Genomic DNA, 22011 nt, shown 5'->3' on the forward strand with positions numbered 1-22011 from the left:
AAAAATTCTAAATAACAAAAAAAAAGGGGGCCAGCAAAATACTCACACTGCACTCTTAATAGGCTATGTCAAAAGGAAGTAGTGGGCTCCCATTTCGCCTTAATGCAGGTAACAGATATGGTAGTTTTGACATGTACCTTCCAATTCTTGCCTCATGTGACTCTTTAAACTAATACAGTTAGAAATACAGTGAATATCATTTATATCATATTGAAATACAGTGAATATCATATTCAGATTGCGTAGTTAAGCTTGGAAAATAATATTGGATTCCTAGAACACCTAGAGAACTATGATATGCCTAACAAATAATTCTCTTTCTTGTTTAACTTAAACCTTAAATGTTTTAGTCAGCTTTTTCACTGCTGTGACTAAAAGATCTGACCAGAACAATTATAGAAGAGGAAAAGTTAAAGGCTCATAGTTTCAGAGGTCTCAGTCCATAGACAGCCAGCTCCATTCCTCAGGGCTCCAGATGAGGTGGGAACAACATGGTGGAAGAGTGTGGCAGAGGGAAGCAACTCACATGTTGAACTGGAAGCAGAGAAAGACTCCACTCTCCAGATACAAAATGCATGCCCTTTAGGAATGGCCCAAATTAACCACTTCCTCCAGCTGCACGGCACCTGCCCCCAGTCACCACTCAGGGATTAATTCACTGATTAGGTTAAGACTCACAACCCAACCATTTCTCCTCTGAACCTTCTTGCATTGTCTCATATGAGCTTTTGGGGAACATCTCACATTCAAATAACAACACTATAAATAGATAAATAAATAAAGCCATCCTCAAGAATAAAATAAAAAAGCTATAAAAAATTAAATGTAAGAAAAACAGTCCATATTTATATCAAGTACAAACTCAAAAATCCTTCAGATTTTAAGTCAAAATGAATCAGATTCCATATCAATTCCATGTTAATATTGGTTTGCTACTCCTTTCAAAGTCTTGAATGTAAGCTGACCTAATTTTTCCTTGAATTTAAAGCAGAAAATCCCTGATTGTTGGGATAATTCAGTCTTCAGTATTCTTGATGTCAGCTCAAAAAACAAATCACATACCTTTATTTTTGTCCAATTTGCTGCTTTTTTGCACTTTAATTTTCCTTTTCTATGACCCTTCATGTTAGACCTCTTCTTTAGTCTCAAAACACCTTCATGAACTTCACTCATTCAACCATACAGCTTTTTCTTTCATTGATATGGTAAAATGAAAGCAGTGTAGCTGTGCTGACGTACAAAGCACTGTGATCATTAACTTAAGCTGGGCAGTTTAAGAACAGAATTAGCAGCACCTGAAAATAACTGAATATTGTTCCTTGTGACTTTTACATATTTATATGATTTTATGCCTTCTCTTTTACTTAAGACTTTCTCTTTTATTAGGTTTTTGGAGAACACTGAACCTATTAGTCATTGATTTGGAAAGATGTAGTATAGTGCATTTCAGAAAACCTTTTCCATTTTTTTAACTTTATACTATCTGAGATAATATTATCCTAGAAAATTGTTCTTGCTTTCAAGTAGATATAAAGAACCAAAGTTTGTTAATATTCTTCAATACTTGTATGGTTGTAGTGTACTTGACTTTGGGTATAGGGATAGACCCTCAGTTTCCTCATCTGTGTAATAGTCCTTAAATTTCAGAAGAACTTCAAGATGTTCATGTGATCATGAATTATGTCATTTTTATCTATTTTTATATAGTATTTCTAAACTTTTTTAATTATTAAGAATTTTTGGAATTTACAAATTAAATGAAAAGATTTTTAATAGAGATTAAAATTAAAATATGTGGTAATAGTTTTCTCTGCTGTTCAAGAGAATTATTACTTTCTGAAATCAGCATCTACATTCCTGAACATATATGCATGAAAAAAAAAAAACTTATTTACTATCACACAGTATGTTTTTCCCCTTCTTCATTCCTAGCTCACTTTTTAATTTGAAAGACTTCAATATTTTTAATGCATTTTATCACTCTTGAAATGTTACAAGTAGATGGAAGGTAGTGTCTTGACATTGAACTGAATAAGAGCTTACTCTGAAATAGAAATTATTTTTCATTTACAGATTGAAAAAAGTACTTTTATTATAAATAACAGTGTATTACAAAGTAGTAGACTACATGCTGATACATATAAATGTCTTTGCTGCTACTATTTATAAAACATGTTTGAAGTACTTATTATACCATCTTTGTCTACAATCTAAATATGACATTTTCTGCTTTTGGAAGGGAGAAAGCTTTGGATAGCCATAATGCTTGAAAAAAAGAAAAATAATGAAAATGCAAAAACCTAAATTATAAGAAATTGCTCTTCTAGGACTCTGCAACTAGAAAATGACAAGCTAGAAGTAGAGTTATTCCTAGCTTTCATACAGTTGTTTTTGATTTTGGTCTTTACTGTTAATGATACGTTTTCATTTAACCCAGAAATTACTATTCTTCCTTTCTCGAGTATCTCCCCTGCTGCCCCTTTCACCTTTTTTTTTAAACGTGCCAGAGGGGCTTCCTTCTGTTGTTCACTCTTTGCCATAGATCACATGACAAACTGACCAAGTTGCAAATATATCTGAGTGCTGCTCTTGTTAATGCAGGAGAATGTAATTCTGTAGGTTTAGGCAACAAAACTATCTTTACAACCAAACTTTTGCTGGACTTAGAATAAAGGGCAAAAGATCCATATTCATCGTCTCCCTGCCACAATCATCTTAGTTGGAGAGCTCTGCTTTTAGGGAAGAAAGAAAGAACTGAGTGTTAATCTAGAGAGCTTCTATTTGGATAATGAAGAACATTACTGAGGCCTAAAGATGTTACATACTAAGCAACTCTGGTCTCAGATTTGCCTTTTTGAAAAGATGATAAGCCCTTAGCTAATTATGGGCCTTTCTTACTTGTAAAAAATATGGATACTCATATACTTGCTGTGGTCTTGATTATTGCTTGATTAAAAAATATTAGACTCTAAGATGGACAGCATTTATGTTGAAGCCATCAGCCCAAATCAGCAAATAGAGCTTACTTTCTTCATCTAATTATGTCTTTCTCAAACAGTTTGCAACAAAAAGTAGAAAGATGTCTGGAAGATGGAATCCGCCTTCCCATGTTGGATGCAAAACAGCTTCAGAATGAAAATGATAATCTGAGGGAACAGAATGAGACTGCTAGTAAGGTTAGTAGAGGCCTTTGATAGTAAACACAAAATTAATACTGTATGGGTATGGGAATATAGATTATATAATTTATAGCTATTTTATGTGAGTTGTAATTTTGCTGACATTTAATACCTTATAAAATTTTGAGTTTGAGTGTTTATATTTGGAAAGAGAATAGCTATTTAAGCAAGTGTAAATGATTTTAATTTAAATAAATGCCAAAGCAAAAGAATATCTTTTCCTTTTCTAAACTGTTCGAAGTCTGTCTCAGAGTTATTTTTACAAATTACATAGAGAAGAATCTTATTGGGAACTACAGGAAGACTTGTAGTTTAAATGTGTGATCTTAAGTCATGTTGCTATTTAAAGGATACTTATGAATACTTTTGTAAAATTTATAAAAACCCCTTTTAAATAAATTTATAATTTCCTGTGCTTTGCTTTGTTCATCTTGAAATATTGGTACTTTTAAAAAGCAGTGGGGAACAACCAGACTTCTACCTTGGACCCCTTGATTGACTAAAAGGGAACTCCAAACTGCTTGCCCCACGCTGCCCCCTTCCAACTCGAAGCAGCCAGAACGGTTGTCACCCCCTTTCCCTACAGCAGAAAGGAGTTCCTTAAATTAGAGGGGGGTGAGGAATGCAGCCAGATTTAGGGACAGGCAGTTAGTGTAGAAATAGGGGATCAGGTCAAATCGAGGAAATGGAGGCCATTAAAGTCATCTGTCTCTGGAACCCTTGATTATTTTACTAATCTTGCTTACCTTCAGTTCCTGTATCCTTATTAGATTGGTCAATAACTCAATGTAGGCCAATACAGGAGACAGAAACTGAATTTTCAACCCAAGATCCATGATTGGCTCCCCTAGGTACAAGAGAAAGGGGAAAATGAAAAGGGAGCTAAACCGCAGCCATATGGCCATGACAGGCTGCATTTAGGGCATGAAAGATTTCAGGCCTAGATTGCCGATTCCAGGAAAGCTACTAGATTAGGACTGGCCTTTGGCAAACAACCAATCGGGAGCTAACAAGCCATTGCCTAGCATTCCAAACCATATACGTCAAAATGTTAAGACCTGGGTACCCTAAGCCAATGGAAACATGCCAAACCACACATGCTGAAAGATCAGCCAGTTGAATACTCTGCTTTGTTCAAATTTCCCGCTCTACTGTGGAGCTCATAAAAATCCCACTGAATTGAGACTCGGGACTCTCAGCCAGTACCTGCTGTGTCAGTGAACGCTGTGAGTCCGAGCTCGAGCTTGCAATAAAGACCCTTTTGCTTTTGCATTGGAAAATAAATAAATAAATAAATAAAAGCAGTGGGGAAAAAATGATTTCATTCACTTAGACGGATTTATTTCCTGTGTTTCAGATAATAGACAGCCAACAAGATGAAATTAACAGAATGATTTTAGAAATTCAGGTAAGGAATATTTTATACTTTTTAAAATTTAGCTATATGCTGACCCCAAAGTATTAAAGTATATGTGTGTTTGTATGGAAATATAATAGTACTTGAGAAAAGGTTAATTTTTTTAATATTAATCTTTTAGTTTTTTAGAAAGAAAATTATTTGATAATTCAGTTCTTACAAAATTGTTCTGTTCCTCACCTCTCCCTCTTTTTAATTGGATATAGTATATCTCCATATACTGTAAACATATTTGATTTAGGTCATCAATAATCAAGTACTTAAGAGACTATGGAGAGTTGTAGATCAATTATATGATTTTCTTATATTATTGCCACCTGAAAATGCTTACAGAACCCTACTGTATCCATCTTACGCTCTTTTCCTCCATCAAAATTTCTTCAGAGTTTTATAATGAGCTGCCTTTCTCTACCCCATCCTTAAATATTGATATCCTGCAAGCATCTCTCTTTCTACTCCCTGGTATCCCATTGATACTATCTAACATTTTTATTATTCTCTCTCTCTCTCTCTCTCTCTCTCTCTCTCTCTCTCTCCCTCTCCCCCTCTCTCCCTCTCTCCCTCTCTCCTTCAATTGGCTTTCCATATTTTCTATTACATTCCCCCATCACCATTGTCTCAGCCCTGTGATGCGGTGTGTGTGACACTTCTCAAGGATAAAGATAATCTGGTAACTTGTGGCTCTCATATCTATGGGCAGAACACTAAATTCTAAGCATGAGGTTCCCACAATCAACTTTCATAGTGCCTCCCTACCTGCCTATGCCTGGTATACATACCATGCATATGCACATATGTCTGATGACCCAGTAAATCTTAGTTCTTATAGTTACCTGACAGTGCCTCTGGCCTTCTTGGTATGCTCATCTGGCAAATAACTACTCAGCTTTCAGGACTCTGCAGAAGCATTATTTTATAAAACCCAGACAGATCTTTACTACCTCTTAGTGGCACCATCAACTCTCCTTTTAACTTTTGCTTCCCTTCCCAATAATGCTTTATATCACTCTTTTGGTAGTATCAAACTATCATACTTTATTTACATATTTATGTCTTTACCTTCTAAGTTTCTTGAGAATGGAGGCTGTGGTAGCTCATCTGGAGATTTAGAGTTTAGCATAGTGTCTGACACATAACACACAGTCCCAAAGTACTCATTTGCCAGGTATTTACTGAGCTACTGCCTATTTGCCAGGCACAATACCTGGCACTTGTAATTCATCAGTGAACAAAACAAGTCCTTATCAGTTTTAGTGGGATGAGTTGGAGAAAATGGAAAAGGATATCACGGGCTGTTAAAATTATTTCTATTAAAAACTTAGTATTTAATGGACTGGGGATGTGACTTAGTGATAGGCCTCACATGCACAAGGCCTTAGGTTTAAACCCTAGCTCTGGAAAGGAAAAAAAAAAATAGTACTATTTTTAAAAATTAAGTAGACTAGAAGGCAATGACAGAAAGTGTTACATTTCATAATGTGAACATGAAGTTTTTCCAAAGGAGGAAATATTTGAACAGAAATATTTGAAGATATCCAGGGGAACAGCAGGCTAGGCAAAGGGAGCAACAGATGTTCTGAATATTGCTTGATGTGCTTGCTTCAAGACCAGCAAGAAGGCTGTGAGCCTGGAGTGCAGGGATGGAGGCAGAGAGATGAGAGGTAATGCTGAAAAGTAACCTGGATCAGATCACGTGGGGCATATACTTTATATTTTACTCTGAGTGTGATAAAGGCCTTTGGGTAGATTTTATGGAGTAAGTTTTTAGTTTTATACCTTCTAATTCTACTAGTCTTTAAATGAAAGTAAAACAGGTAAATGGTTTGTATGTCACAATTTCATACAGTCTGCTTTGTCTTTTGACTATATTACATGATTTATCAATTTGATCAAATATCAGTCCAGTTCAGCAAGTGTATGATGAGCCCAATGGACTAATTTATAGAGGTTATGACCTTTATTTTATAGTCCTACAAACAATAACTGCAGTTATTCCATAAGCCATTAAAATCACAAGATTAATTTCTCTCATAGTTATCTGACTTCTTATAGTACATAAAGAAATGAATTTCTACTTCATTTGTAACATTTTCCAAGAAGTAGATTTAATAGAAGTTGTCATAATCTAAATTAAGAAAAATCAACACATAAACCTTGGCATGAAACTTGGATAGCCAGACTGGTAAGATTATGTTGATCACATACTATCCCTTATGTTATTCAGTATATATTTGTATTAATTCAAATGTGTATTTTTCTCATTTGTGGAGATATTTTAATACAATTTACTTCTGTATATTTTCTTTACTAACATGTATGTCATGATTATTTGTAAGTGAATATGTAGAAGAATATGTAATTTTATGCCATTGAGTCTTTGATCATAAAATGAGAAATTATTTCTTTATTTCTTCAAATTACTTATAGAATTGAAATCAAATTAATGAGTCTATTTATTTCCAAATATTTGGGCCCAGACAATATACTCATTAATTCTATTGTCTTATTATTTGAAACAGTAGCATTTGCTTTTCTCTCTTTTACTTTTCTTTTTTGACCTTACCATCTCATTTATCCATTTTGACCATGTAGATCTATGGGTGATAGTTTTCTTTCCTTATTTTGAATTTTTAAATTTGTTCTTTTTAGTTATACATGACAATAGAATGTATTTTGATATATCATGTATATATGGAGTATAATGTCCCACTTTTTCTGGTTCTACATGATGTGTAGTACACTGGTTGTGTATTCATATATGAACATAGGAAGAATATGTTCAATAGATGATAGTTTTCTTACAGAGACAGACAATAAAGTTGATTATGACCAATATAGCTATATTTATCAAGATAGTATTTGAACTATGAATTATAGATGGAGACAATCATGACTCATATCTTTTTCCTTAATTTTGTTTAAATTCATGTTATTTTTTGGCCCCTCGCAGTTGAAAAACTAGGTTTTTGTTTATTTGTTTTTACTTGGTTGTTTGTGATGATCTTTTTATAAACCATGTGTGCATTGTAAAAACCTGAAAATATTGTTTATTCTGAAAAAATGAACACTATTTCTCTGGCACTGGAAATTCTAAAAAGAACACTTTGACTTGAAAAAGATTTGTTGTGTTGCATGTTCTTATTGAGCATAACTCATAAGCATGGTAATCTCCTAGAGCAGTTTCCTTCAGTAGCTAATTCTTTTTTTTTTTTTTTTTTTTTTTTTGTGGTACTGGGGATCGAACTCAGGGCCTTGTGCTTGCAAGGCAAGCGCTCTACCAGCTGAACTATCTCCCTAGCCCAGGAGCTAATTCTTGAAGCTGCCTAGATTTTCCTTATCTGCTTACTTAAAGGATAGCCAACTTTATACCTATGTAGACTATGATGTCCTTCCCATGTGCTATAATACTGATTTTTAATTGCTTCAAATTCCTATATAACCAAGATAACAAAATACTATAACAATAATTAATAATAGCAATAATTAACTAATTAACTAATTAACTAATTAACTAATTAATAATTAATAATTATTATTAATAATTAATAATAATAATAATTAACAATAGCAGAGAGTCTCTCAATTATTTTTAATATAAATTTTGCATTTAGCTATCACTGTAATATTAAATTCATTGTAAAAGTTCACTGCCATTATAGTTTGAATGCTCTTTGCTTCCTGTGGTTGGACATTGTTCCATTTTAGTGTTTAGTAAACGAAGACAGTGCTGTTATTGTTTTCCCTATGTGTGTGCATGTGTGTGTTTTATTGGAGATTGAATCTAGGGACATTCTACAAACTGAACTACATCCCGCACCTTTTTCATATATTTAAGACAGGGTTTCATCTTGCTGAGTTACCCAGGCTGGCCTTGAACTGGTGATCCTCTTGCCTCAGGCTCCCCAGTCACTGGGATTATAGGCATATGCCACTATGCCCAGTTACTTAGCATTATTTGAATTTCACCTTTTACAGCTTCTCTGTAAACTACTGAGAAGATCAGATTTGTTCAGTGATCATTTAAGTGATTCGGAATACTGCATTGCTTTGGGTATAAGCAAGTGTTCTTAGCAGTTTAAATTTAATCCCAAAAGGGAAAAATAAAATCTCATGCCATGTACATTTTATGTCCAATTTTGTAGGAGATGAAAAAAAAAAAAGGACATTGTTTCATAGTGAAAGTGCTGTGCTTAAAGTATAGCTATAGTTTAACTACCTCATAGCAGAAGTCAAATGAATACTTATCTGGTATAAGTTTGATTCACAGCTTTGTAATTTGAGGAGAAATTGGTCTCCTGCCAGTAATACTATATTTGTTGTTGAATATAGAAAAAGTGCTTTTTATATAGAAGTATATGCTAAATTTGAGTTGAGTGCTATAAAATACAAATTTATCTACTATTTTTTTCATTGTTGAAATAATTGTTGCCAGTCATGAATACTTCATTTACTCATTGATCTTTTAGAAATGGTGCCTTTCTTTATTTTCTTGAAACTAGTATAGCTAGAGGCTTCTCCTAAAGCCTTTTTTTTTCTGTTCATATACAATACAAAAAAGACATTTTGCAGTAGAACCTCTTCTGTCATTTCCACAAATGTTACATTCAGATTGTGATTGAGTTCTACATTGGGCATTACCTTCCTTCCTATTTATTCCTCAAAAGCACATTTCACCTTCCTAAACTTATTTCTTGTTAGCTGTTATCACTGTCTTTTATATTTGTAATCTTCTGGCAGAGGAGTTTATAGAGCTAAAAAATTTCAGAAATGTTTGTTTTCTCCAACATTAAAATGTTTCCTTATTATAAGCATTTACACATTTAAATGGTCTTTCTGAATTGACAGTTATCAGTGAATTATTTTGATACCACAAAAGACCAGAATGATAGTTCAGAGTCTTTAAGACTTGTTATTCTTAATAGGAATGATTGCAACCAGTAATTTGAAAACTGTTAACAGTCTGTTCTATTTATATTAAGAGAAGTTGTTTCCACATTCTCAGAGGATTCTATTACAATTTTTTAGCACATCTCTCATACGCCTTCATCTACTAGATTTTCTTGGTGGAAATAGGGGAATGTATCATAAGCCAATAAAATGCCTTATGGATAAAATATAATATCTCAGACTGGGCTCAGTGGTAGAGTGCTTGTACAGCATGTATGAGGCACTAGGTTCAAACCTCAGCACCACATAAAGATAAGTAAATAAAGGCATTGTGTCCATCTTCAACTAAAAATATTTTTAAAATATATAATATCTCTTACCTAAATAAATATCAGTTTCTTTAAGGTCATCTTATTATTGCATAAAGTTTATCTTTATTTTGTTAATTATACTGTTGTAATGTGTCCTAAGGTAAAGTTTCTTCCTAAAGTTTAATTTTTACAACACTTTACATGTGTGAAATAGCTTTTTGATGGATGAAAAACTAAAAATATTCTCATTAGATATTAATACTTTTGAAACTACCAACCAAATATGCTTACTCAAGTCTTTGTTCTTATGAAGAAAACTTTATTTGTTACAGGTCTGACATATGCATGTTATAGTTTTTGCATAATTATATCAGAAAAAATGTGTAAAGGTTGTGTCTAACCTTTGAAAAATATTTTGTTTGGAATGGGGATTAGCAGAGAGGGATACAACTCACTTGAATTGTGAAAAAATATACTTGGACTTGTTTGCACTATGTGAGTAGCCAGCAGATCTATATGGATATTCAAATTATTTGGGATGCTTTTTAAAATATATTTATCTGGGTCCCAGTTGTGAACCTAATGAATCACTCACTATCTCTGGGGTAAAGTTTGGATTATACATTATTAACAAGTTCCCTAGGCAGTCCTTGGCTATAGCCAGATAGTGGTTCTACTTCTTAGAGTCTTTAAAAAGTTTTACAATCCTCATCGTGCTTGGTGGACCACAAAGTGGGAACTATGAGGCAATTGAGGCTTAAATGAGAATAAGGTTTAGTTTCATATACACCTAGGTATGTAGTTGAATACAGCTTGTTTTGGTAGATCTCACCTACAAACCAGAACATAGATCAGAAGCTAGATGGAAAGGAATTCATGCAGATTATTTTTTCTTTATATTGTGCTAATTTTTAGTAACAATTGTATGTATGCTATAATTCACGTAACATACTGTTCACACATTTAAGGTATACAGTTCAATCTTTTTAGTATATTCACAGATACATGGAGTGAAGACCACAATCAATTCTAGAACATATTTTATATTCTATAGAAAAAAAATCTCTATAGATTTGCTTGTTCTGAACATTTCATGTAGATGTATCCATAGTCTTTCCTATTTTTTTGTGACCACATCCAGCTAGTAAGCCCCACTAATTGCCAACTGCTACTTTGCTTTCAGTAATGCACTGTGGCATAAGTTGCTTCACAGACTAATCTATTCTGGCTCCTTTGAAGGACTAGTTACTTATCCACATACTCTGTTGCAATTTTGAAATCATTTCCTTTATAGATACATCAGGAACTCCCTGTTCTATGGCCTGCTTCTCCTCAGGCAAAATCTTTGAGCCAGATCAGTGGGGGTGGGGACAATGGCAATCTTCTGAGTGACACCCATACTCTAGGAGCTGAACTATCAGTGGAGGTCTAATGGACAGCATCTTTTTATCTCCTTAACTTGCCTGGCTCAGTATGGAACACCCCTAAACCCACTCCCCACCCCACAAGTTGGGGCAAGAATAATCAGGACCCAAGTATTCTTAATGGTGCCACACCCAAGCTAAAGCCTCCATCGCAAGTGATGATCTGGGTGGAAGAAAGGAACCCCCACATATTGGATGCTCATGCCTGAAACATGTGGCTCGGGGCAAGATTATAAACACTGATGTCCTTTCTCTTCTGGGAAGATAGTTCTGCACCTGAAAGCTGAGCAGAGGGGGAGCCCTGTGTTATTGAGTCTGGGGTGGAAGTTCTATCTCAATCTGTGAAAGAGGGTAAAGATAGGATATGTCTTGTTTTGCAAATCACAGTCTCTTGCTTTCCTGAGTTTTATTAAGTAGATGTTTCTTCATTTGCTGTATGCTCTTAGGACCATTTCCAGAAACTTCCAATGTTTTCTAATATTTACCCATTTTGTTGCGGGGCAAGTCTTGCAGTTTCTCATGCCACCATGCTGAAAGCAGAACTCACAGGCAAATTGTTTTCAAAGATGTCGGAATGTAGAAGGATAGCTAACTGTAGAAAGGAATTAGAGTGGTAGACTTAGATTCTTATCAATAGGAAACTAAAAATGGTATTTACATATTTATTGTTTTTGGTTTTTTAAGCTTTTACAAGGATTTTGAAAATTTGCCCTTATTAAATGAGTCCAGAGGAATGAGAAAAAGGTTTCTTTTGGGTGGGGGAGGCGGGCACGGTACTGGGAATTGAACCCAAGGGGCACTTAACCACTGAGCCACATCCCCAGTCCCTTTTTATTTTGTGACAGGGTCTTGCTAAGTTGCTTAGGGCCTTGCTAAGTGTCTGAGACTGACTCGAACTTGTAATCCTCCTGTTTAAGTCTCCCAAGTTGCTGGGACTACAGGCATATGCCACTGTGCCAGTGGGAAAAAGGATTTGATATTTGCCCACACTAGGTCAAAGTGAGAAATAAAACCTCTGATGCCAAGCACAGTGTTTGTTAAGGTGTCAGTGAAGTAATGATGATATTACATGTTTCAGGAACTCTGCTCTCTAATATTTGTAATGTCTAAACTTCAATCATCAAGTAAGAAAACATCTTTTTTTTATACATGGAAGAGCTGAACTTAGGTTTACTCAAGGTTACAACTAGTATTCTAATTCATGTCCTTTTGACTTCAAATGTTTATGCATTACTCTTGGCTTCCTCAAAGTGAAAAATTCCAAGAGAAAGGCAAAAATGCACCAAAAAAGTATTATCTGATTCCTTCTTTATGGAGGCCCTAAGAACAAAGCATTTTAAATGAAGGGTCTTTTCCCATAATGATTTTTAAACTGGAACACATCAGAAAACCAGGATCTTCTGTAGAAAACACCTTACATTCAATTGCCTAGAAGTATAATAATGAAATTTTGTCTCCAAAGTGAAATATATTTTTCAATACATTGCAATCTGTACTCTGATGGTGGTATTAGTAGCTCCTTGAGCTCAAATAAAATGCCTGGTTGTGTTTTCTGATTCATTTGTTTTAGGAGCTTTATAATGGACAGTCTTTATCCAATTTTGCATTTGGCACAGTACCTTGCACAGAAAAAGATGCTCAGTAAATATTTGTTGAGTGAGTGAACATAGCCTTTTATTAAAGCAAAAAACAAATTAGGCATTGACTTGTTACTTTTGCACTGACTCATTAGTTTAGCTTATTCAATAATTGTTTACTGAGATTGTACCATGGATCACTTTTCTCGGGGGTAAACTAGAGAACAAACAGGCAAAAGCCTTTGCACACAAGAAAATTCACCCACTATGCTGAATTTGGAAGATACTCATTAATGGCTAGTCTGCCCCTTCTCTGTGCTCAGTTCAGAAACCTTAGACTTATCCTTAGCTTTTCTGTTACCTCACATTTATCAGCAAATTCATTTACCTTCACAGTATATCTGGAATCTAGTTGCGTCTAGATTCACCTCCTCGCATTGTCATCTTGCTCTAAGCCATTTTTGTTTCTTATCTCTATTATTTCTTCCTGCTTCCATCCTTGTCTGCCCATAGTCTGTTCTCAACTCTGAGTGATCCTATTGAACAAAAATTGGAATATATCATGTCTACTCAGAACTCTATAGTGGTTCCTTATTTTTTCCAGAGTAAAAAAATCAAAGTCATTATACTGACTTAGGAGACCCTACACACTGTTTCCATGCTGCCTTCATCTCTGATCCTACTATAGCTCCACTGTTGTTATTATGCTGGCTGTCTTGCTGTTTATCAAACACTGATCTGCCCCAAAACCTTTGCACTGACTGAAACACTCTTTTCCAGATATCTGGAAAACCTAGTCTCTCATTTACTTCAGACCTTTGCTTAAGTGTCACTTTTCCATAAGTCCTTGCTCTCTATCCTCAAGATTTTACTATGCTGTATTTGTTCTCTACAGTAGTAATCAAATTGTAATATATAAAATATATAAATATATTTACTTTATTTGCTTTGGTCTTTTTCTTTCTAGTAAAATATTCATGAAGGCCAAGAATTTTGCCTGTTTTGTTCACAAAATAGTGTTTGTATAAGTAATTGCATAAAGGAATGTATTTATGTAATTCTGTAAGATGTGAGCATGCATGAACATGAGTTTATATTTGTGTATGTGTTTGTGTGTGTCATAGAACTAATATTATTTTTTTCCTAAGTATTTCTTGTGTTCATAGAGTAGATAAAATCTGTTAGCTAAGGTACAACTGGCTTTCTTCCATTCAAACTTTTTGCATATGGGGCATTCCCAAAATATTTAACATCAAAGCAGTGTATGTACTTAGAAGTATCTTCAGCTTCAGAAATGATCATAGTAAATACCAGTAGGGTAGTAACTTAGCATAATTTTTAAAAATATTATTAAACTGGGAATTTAAGAGATTGTAGACATTTGAACTTAATTCAAATTTTTAATTTTAAGCCCCTGTGTGTCTAATGAATTATAAAAATTGTTATTTTGAATTTCACAAAGCCAAATATTTATTTCAGTATAAAGAATTTAGGTTATTTCATTTAAGTGTTATTGTACCACCATTTTGAGCAATTATACTTTTAAAATCTTAAGGTATCTCAAAAACTGCTTTGCAAAATTCTTTGTGAAATAACATACATTATTCATTCTTGATAGAATTAAAAACTAAAACGTCTGTAGAGCTTTTTACACATAAAAAGTACAAGCTTGATATTATGGATTTATATGTCAAAATGAATATGTTATTAAGTCTTTGCATTTATAAAAACTAACATGTCTCAAAAGCACATATGATTTCAGGTTAAAATGCCCAAAAGGAACTACTTACCAAAACCTCCTTCTGTTGTTAAAGGATAGAATGGTTACAAAAAATCGACAACAATAACAACACCCCCTCCCCCCAACAAAAGCCAGGTGTGGTAGCCGCATACCTATAATCTCAGTTACTTAAAAAGGGTGAGGAAGAAGGATCAGGTCCAGCCTGGGCAAATTAGCAAGACCCTATCTCAAAAATAGAAAAAGTGCTAGGTGTGTAGCTCATTCGATAAAGTAGTAAATAAATAAAATAAGAAATGGCATTATGTTTTTCATGAGCTTCATTTTGGAGATGGAGTTTAATAATCAGACTTTATTCTCTTTTGTCTTAATTTGAATCTGATGAGCCCATAAGAATAGTTTAATTTTTTTTCTCCCTTTTTCTTCCAACCATTAAACATATGTTTTTTCATACAGTTTAGGATAAAGAAGTAATTAAATTTTAGGTGAGAGGTTACTGTCCAACAGCTGCAGCACTCATGCCTGGTATTATCCTAGAAATGGTACAGTTTGAGCCTTCTAGGAAAAGCCTATCTGTGAGCTCTTTCCCCTGTTAAGGGGCTTCCTGATAAGCACCCTTAAACACACCCAATTTTACATGTTAAGCTTGATGTTATGTCCCAAATCCAATTTTCCTTCTTGTGACAAATAGCAGTACTGCCAAACATTTCTGCTTTTCTGATGAAGAAGGTTGCCTGGCATCATCCATAACCAATTTAAATTTAGCCTTACATAGAACCATGAGTCACTAGCTAATTATTAGTCACATTCAAAGTGACTCTAAATTAGCTAAAATGTAAAACACTATAAGCTTTTAAAGATATTACAACATCATGAACACATCCCTTTTCAGGTCAATTTTCATTGTTAAGATGTAAGTTTTAGGGTTGGGGTGTGGCTCAGTGGTAAAGTGGCTTGCCTAGCATGTGCAAGGCACTGGGTTCAATCCTCAGCACTACATATAAATAAATAAATAAATACATAAATGTTTAAAAAAGTGAGTTTTGGAGTAGTTTGTGATGCTTTTCTTTTATAATTCTAATAAACAGTCACAAATTTAAGAGAATTTAGTTCGAATTTTGGATTACAGCCAAATAATCTTATCAGGCCCAAAAATCTTCAGCATGGTAAATAATTCTCTGTAGGCCATTGAATCAAATGAAGTTATAAAAGAATTTCAGTTTCTAAAAATATATATATTCAGAGAGCCTCATACTCTATGTGCTGTGAATTGCATTTTTGTCACATATAGAACAATTTTTCCTTGAAAGGAAATGTATTATTACCTGGTTTTATTGTGTTTTATCCAACTTTTGAGTTAGTAAATACAGTTTTCATTATTTAGTAAATGAAATTTAAAAGCAATAAGTTTGAATATCTGTTACTAAGAAGTCTGCTTTATATTTATCCTTTTTTCAGTCCTTGGTGATAGCTTTCTCTATTATTCCATCCAAAGATAATGGGGGAAAAAAAAAAAAGCCCTTCATAATAGATTGTATGTTTTGGGTGGTCAGTATACTGGAGTATTTTGAGTTGAGAATAAATAGACTTGGGGGGGGGAGATATACTTCCTTGGTCATTTGTTTATTGATTTTTGTTTTCTAACCAAAGGGGGGAAAATTAATAGAAATACCTAGAATTCACTAGTAACTACAGAATTTATGCAAGGTTTTTTTTTTTTTTTTTTTTTTTTTTCTTAATTTCTTTTCTTTCTCTCTCTCTCTCTCTCTCTCTCTCTCTCTCTCTCTCTCTCTCTCTCTCTCTCTCTCTTTTTGGCAATGTTTTCTTTAGTGTATAGTTAAAAATCAGACTAACCAGCTCAAATGATGAAAGTAATCTAAAAATGTCCTCTATGTAGTCTTGGTCAACCCAGGGTTTTCTTACAATAGTATCATATCTAGATGATTTATAGTTTTATAATGAAGTAAGAAAGAGATTAATTTATTGAAGTCCCTCAATAAACTTTTTGGCTTGAGGTCAATGCCATGTTCACTACTTAACATAGTAAACATAGAGAAGGGAGAGACTATGTTAATAATACTTCCAATCTACCAAAAAACATTCCAAAAAATAAGAATTATTTGTAATGTAACGTTAAATAACAACTTTACATTTGATGTGTTTTATACAGATTAATTTCCTTGTAAAGATTTTTTTTTTCTGGGAGCCATTCACTATAAGTAATGATGGACCTTTATTTATTCATATATGGTTCTGAGAATTGAACCCAAAGTCTCACACATGCCAGGCAAACACTGTACCACTGAGCCACAACCTCAACCCCAATAATGTGTCAGTTTTAAAGTGAAGGTTTAATCTTCTCAGAAACTAGGAATGGAAAAAAAAAAAACATCTAAATTATTTAGAATCAGTTTTCCTTGTTACCTGTATATGTGTTAACATGCTTTGCTTTACAATTTTTGTTGTTGTTATTCTAGTCTATGCAGGGGAAACTTTCTAATGAAAAATTAAACACACAAAAGATGATGGAAGAACTGGAGAGGAAAGAGAGAAACCTGCAAAGATTAACAAAAGCACTGCTTGAAGTGAGTAGATGAAATTCTGACTGCCTTGAAAGAATCATTCGCTGCCTATTTAAGTTCAAGCCAATTCTTATTTAGATTTTGTACATATTAATTAATGAAACATTTTCAAGGAGTCTTGACTATGATGTGCCAGTTAATTACATTCATTAGGTTTCTTATGAAAATTAAAGACATTCATTTTTCTTATAGTTAACTACAGCAAAGTCAAATGCTATATAAACATTTGGTCCCAAGTGAAAAACATCAGGCATAAATTCAATATAAACAAATTTACCTTTGAAAATTCTTAAGGAAGGTGAATTGTTGGCAGTTCATTATTGGAACAGATCATGCTTTCTCACTTAGGTTTGAGGTAAAGTACTTGACCAGTGTTTAAGAACATATTACACAATAAAATACATATTTTAACTGTCATCATTACATTTCATCCCTATATATTTAAGAATGCATTTCCAAAAGTTAAAATAAAGATACGAAATTCATGTCAAATTTTTTCTTGTGAATATGCAATGTGTGATTATATCACTGTAAGTGACATACAGATACTGATTTCTGTGGGTTAAAATTATGCCCCAGCCTGACTTTTTGCATTGTAAAGTTACAGGCCTTGCATATAGCAAGGAATCTGTGGGACTGTGTGAATATGCAATTTTCCAGCACCCTTTACCCATCATTGTTTAAAGTATGAGATGTTTAATGGTATTTTCCCCCAATTACATGCTTCCTTTTTACACCTATTAGTTGACATTCATCTGTTAAAAAAAATTAAGAAAAAGATCTTCCTATCACCCCAGGCTATTTGGTTATTCTGAAAAACAGTTCTAAGTGAACAGCTAATTAAACTACTACTACTTCTAGTTTTTGTTTTGTATTGTTTTTGTTTTTTGGTGGTGCAAAGAATTAAACCCAGAGACTTGCACACATGCAAGGCAATCCTTAACTCTTTAAACTTGTCTTTTATTTATTTATTTTCTTTTTTTTTTTGGTAACAGGGATTGAACCCAGGGGTTCTTAACCACTGAGCCAAATCCCCAGCCCTTTTTTTTTTAATTTTGAGACAGAGTCTTGATAAGTTGCTGAGTCTGGCTTTGAATTTGCAATCCTCCTGCCTTAGCCCCCGAGCCGCTGCTGGGATTAGAGGCATGCAGCACCATGCCTAGCTAATTAACAATATGCAGGATAAGACGGTGATAATTTTGGAGATAAGGATAGTATATTCTGAGTATAGTAAGTCAGGAGTTCATATTAATGTTTCCAACTCTATTTTAACAATTCAGAATTGCTGAGTTTTTCTCCTATCTGTAATTTTGTATTTGTATTTTTTTCTGTTAAACTGAAATTTTTGGTTTCTGTCAATATTAATAACATGCCTTTTTTCTCAATACAGAAAAATTCATTTCAATGTAATTAAATAACTAATGCTATTAACAGTAAAACTATAGAATGAGATCTAATGTTTCTTTGTAGTTCTTTTTGTCCTTAGAATAAATTTCATTGTAGAAAAATACATATACAACCAAGATTTTCATTATGCAAGAAATCCTAGAACTGGAGACTGTTATGGATATGTATTTTTTCCTCTCTCTCAGGTTTATCCTAAGGAATCAGAGGAACTGTGTCCATTATATAAATTAAGATTTCTTTTCACACTACATATATGCAGTTGAATTTGGTTGATGTACATATAATAGGACATGTAGTATGATAATAGACTTGTTTATAGACTTGAATGAAAATGTTAAACCTGTATTACTTTTGAGTACTTTTCCTCTAACAACTTTTTTTTTTTTTTTTTTTTTTTAGCCATTGCAGAACCAAAGACAGACAGAAGAGACATGCTCTTTATTGGATCAGAATCAGGAAGCAGACCAATCTAGGCAGCAGACAGTTCTTTCCAAACGGCCACTATTTGATTTGACTGTTATTGATCAGCTGTTCAAGGAAATGTCCTATTGTTTGTTTGACTTGAAAGCATTGTGCAGTATTCTTAATCAGCGAGCTCAGGGCAAGGAGCCTAATCTTTCATTATTACTGGGAATCAGATGTAAGTGGCTGATGACACTTGTCCTTATTTTATTGCTTAACAGTTAGAAACGTGTCTTCATGAATCAGGAACTTCTTACTGTATTTTCTCTGTTTATTTTTGTTACCTTCTTTCCTACTTAGATTTATAAATCTCTGACTCAATCTTTAGGTTTAGGTACCCTGTTATTATTTCATTACTATAATTGACCTCATTACATAACTTACAAAAAGTGAGCAGGTCATGGTTGATATGAACTTCACCTTGGCAAAATGCCTGGAGATTTTTCTTTTGCCAAATCTGTAAATATGTACCTGGAGTAGTAGTAGGACTGACTTCCTAAGTACTCTTCTATAAAAGTAATAATTGTTTGTTTTCATATGATACTTGTATGACTAATACCCAGCCATGTATTTGCTGGTAAAATGTTTGTAAGATAATACTTTCTTCTTGGTACAGTATATGTTATATGGCAGTTACTTAATGCAAGTGCCAGTATTTTCAAATCAGCCAGCTTTCATAGCCTACAGATCTGTTGCATTTATATCTGTTGTCTTTGCCCTTCTCCATGTAACACCCACCCACTTTTCTTCCTCAGTTCTGTCTTCCTCCACATAACTGTAAGAACTGCCACAGTAAAATCCTAGTGTGGGCCTTTCCTTTTGTGCTACTTTTGCAAGAATGCTTTTCTCTGCATATGGTTCCAAATTAGTAGATACTGACATGTTATCTTAAATAGAAAAGAAATAAACTTCAGTAAAAAAGATAAGTGCAGACCAAAACCTCAAATAATGTTTATGAATGGACTTGCTATATTGAGTAACTGCCTCAGAGTATAGTTCATATGTGACTGAAGAGAGGACTAGTTCTGTTTCCAGTTTCATTAAAAAGATTCCAGCATTTTGTCTCATAATTATTTTGGCAAATCAAATAATGCTCTTAAGTATATCACTTGTTAAATGAAAAATGTACCTGTACTTAGCAGTGTTAGCAGAATGTTCTCTTCCACTTGATAGATGTATGTTCACATATATGAGTGTGGGTTTGTAAAAAGCACTTTGTATATATTCACTTACTCAGCAAATACTTATCAGATGCTTTTAGTGGTCCAGGCACTGGTATTGCAGACAAACTGAATGCGGCCCTTGCCCATATATTAACCAAATTATTAGAGCATTGTTGTTAAGTGTTGTAATGGAGACACGGACAAAGGACAATAGGAGCGCAAGGAGGAAAAACAACTAAATCTACTTGGGAATGGCTGTGAATGTTCTATGGAGTAGTTGGATTTTGGTGTGTATTTTGAGGAGGAAAAGGAAGAGGTTATCAGGTGAACATGGGGTGGCTTAATTAGGAATGATCGTTTGGAAGCGAGATACAAAGGCTCACCCAGAGAAGACTCATTTTTGTCTACCATCTTAGAACTGTTCCCCCTCTTCAATTATTTTGTAACCTACATTTTTTACTAAAGCATTTGTTAGTGTTTTCTATACTACAGTAATAGAGCTATCCTAATAAGAACAAAAGGGAGATTCAGGAATCTTAACCTCTTTCACCCCTCAACCCAGTGTATACTTCTTCCAGTCATTAAAGTTCAAACGTGGAATCCTTACCTTGTATTTATTTGGTATTATGCAAATTTGAACAGCCAGGCGATTTTTCCAGAAGTAATAGATTCTTTTGAATTTTTATCTCATGACTCCTTTGGTTATCTGTTGGTACTGTACCCCACCCTTAAAATTCTATATTACCTTGGTTTCCATGACATCATTCTCTAGATTCTGCTTCTGCCTTTGTGACTGCTCAGTCTCAGTCTTCTATGGATTTCCTTACCACTTGTGTATTGGGGCTTCCAGGAACCTTTTTTGTTTTTTTGTTCTTTTGTTTTTCGTTTTTACCCTTTTTTTTTTTTTTATTCGATACTTTCTCTGAATAATTTTTATCAAATGTCCTGTTGTTTTCTGTAATTGCTAAACCATTTCTGCCAAACAGATGTTTATCTCTTTCCCTGCCTAGAATATTTCTTCTGGGCTCCTTGTAGTTCACCTGTGTGTATTTGAGAACTGGCTATTCTCAACATGGCTTAAACAGAACCCATCTAAACCTTCTCCTTGCAGTGCATAAGTAGTGCCACCAATCAACTGTCATCCCGGCCCAGATTTTATACTCCACCTTGCTTTTTCCTTCATCTGTGAACTGCCCAAGCTGTGACCCTCACCCAAATTGAAATACCTTACAAGATCTTTCATCCCCTCCCTATGTGTAACATTTATTCCTGCTATTATATCTCCATTGTTCTATTGCTTTAATTCAAGTTTTCATAGCCCTTCACCTGAATTGGTCTGTCACCCATTTTACTCACAGTCCTTTGCCCAATCCATTTTTCACGTTTTTGCCAGAGTGATCTGTGTTCTAAACCTCGAATCTGGTTTCCTAATACTTACTCTCCTCTGTAAGAGAAATAGCACTGCCTGCCTCAGAAGCCTTATTTCTTGTCATTCTTCTCTCTTATAATTTGGGCTCTATCATTTTAGAGCTGGACACTAATTTTACTGATATTTCTCAAATTATTTCAGACTATTTATTTTCTGCCTCTTTTGTTTTGATTACTCTGCTTTCTTGGCCCACTCAGTGAATAAGTATCTGATACTTCTTCAGTTAGGCCTGGTTGTTCTCTTCCTTTAGTGCCTCTATAGCTTATAGGCCAGGTTACCACAGTACTCAGCTGTGCTCATTTGTTTATGAAATCATGTGTAAAGCATTGAGAAAGAGCCACTAACCTCAATATTCAAAATGACCCCTGAATCATGGGAAATGTCCAATTAATGTTTGTTAAAATAACAGTTATCTGACCTTATGTCTCCAATAAA

General features: G+C 34.0%; 1 protein-coding gene across 3 annotated transcripts in view; it reads left to right on the top strand.

Annotated features, from left to right (window-relative positions):
- CEP85L (centrosomal protein 85L) overlaps nt 1–22011 on the top strand; it is a 196707-nt gene that overhangs the window by 171942 nt on the left and 2754 nt on the right. For all 3 annotated transcript variants that reach the window (XM_079149012.1, XM_079149011.1, XM_079149010.1), the window contains 4 exons: nt 3059–3176; nt 4537–4587; nt 17011–17118; nt 18922–19162. In XM_079149012.1, the coding sequence (XP_079005138.1) occupies nt 3059–3176; nt 4537–4587; nt 17011–17118; nt 18922–19162 (518 nt within the window). The remainder of the gene's footprint in view (nt 1–3058; nt 3177–4536; nt 4588–17010; nt 17119–18921; nt 19163–22011) is intronic.

Source organism: Sciurus vulgaris (genome assembly GCF_902686455.1).
Source record: "Sciurus vulgaris genome assembly, chromosome: 7".
NCBI classification, from domain to species: domain Eukaryota; kingdom Metazoa; phylum Chordata; class Mammalia; order Rodentia; family Sciuridae; genus Sciurus; species Sciurus vulgaris.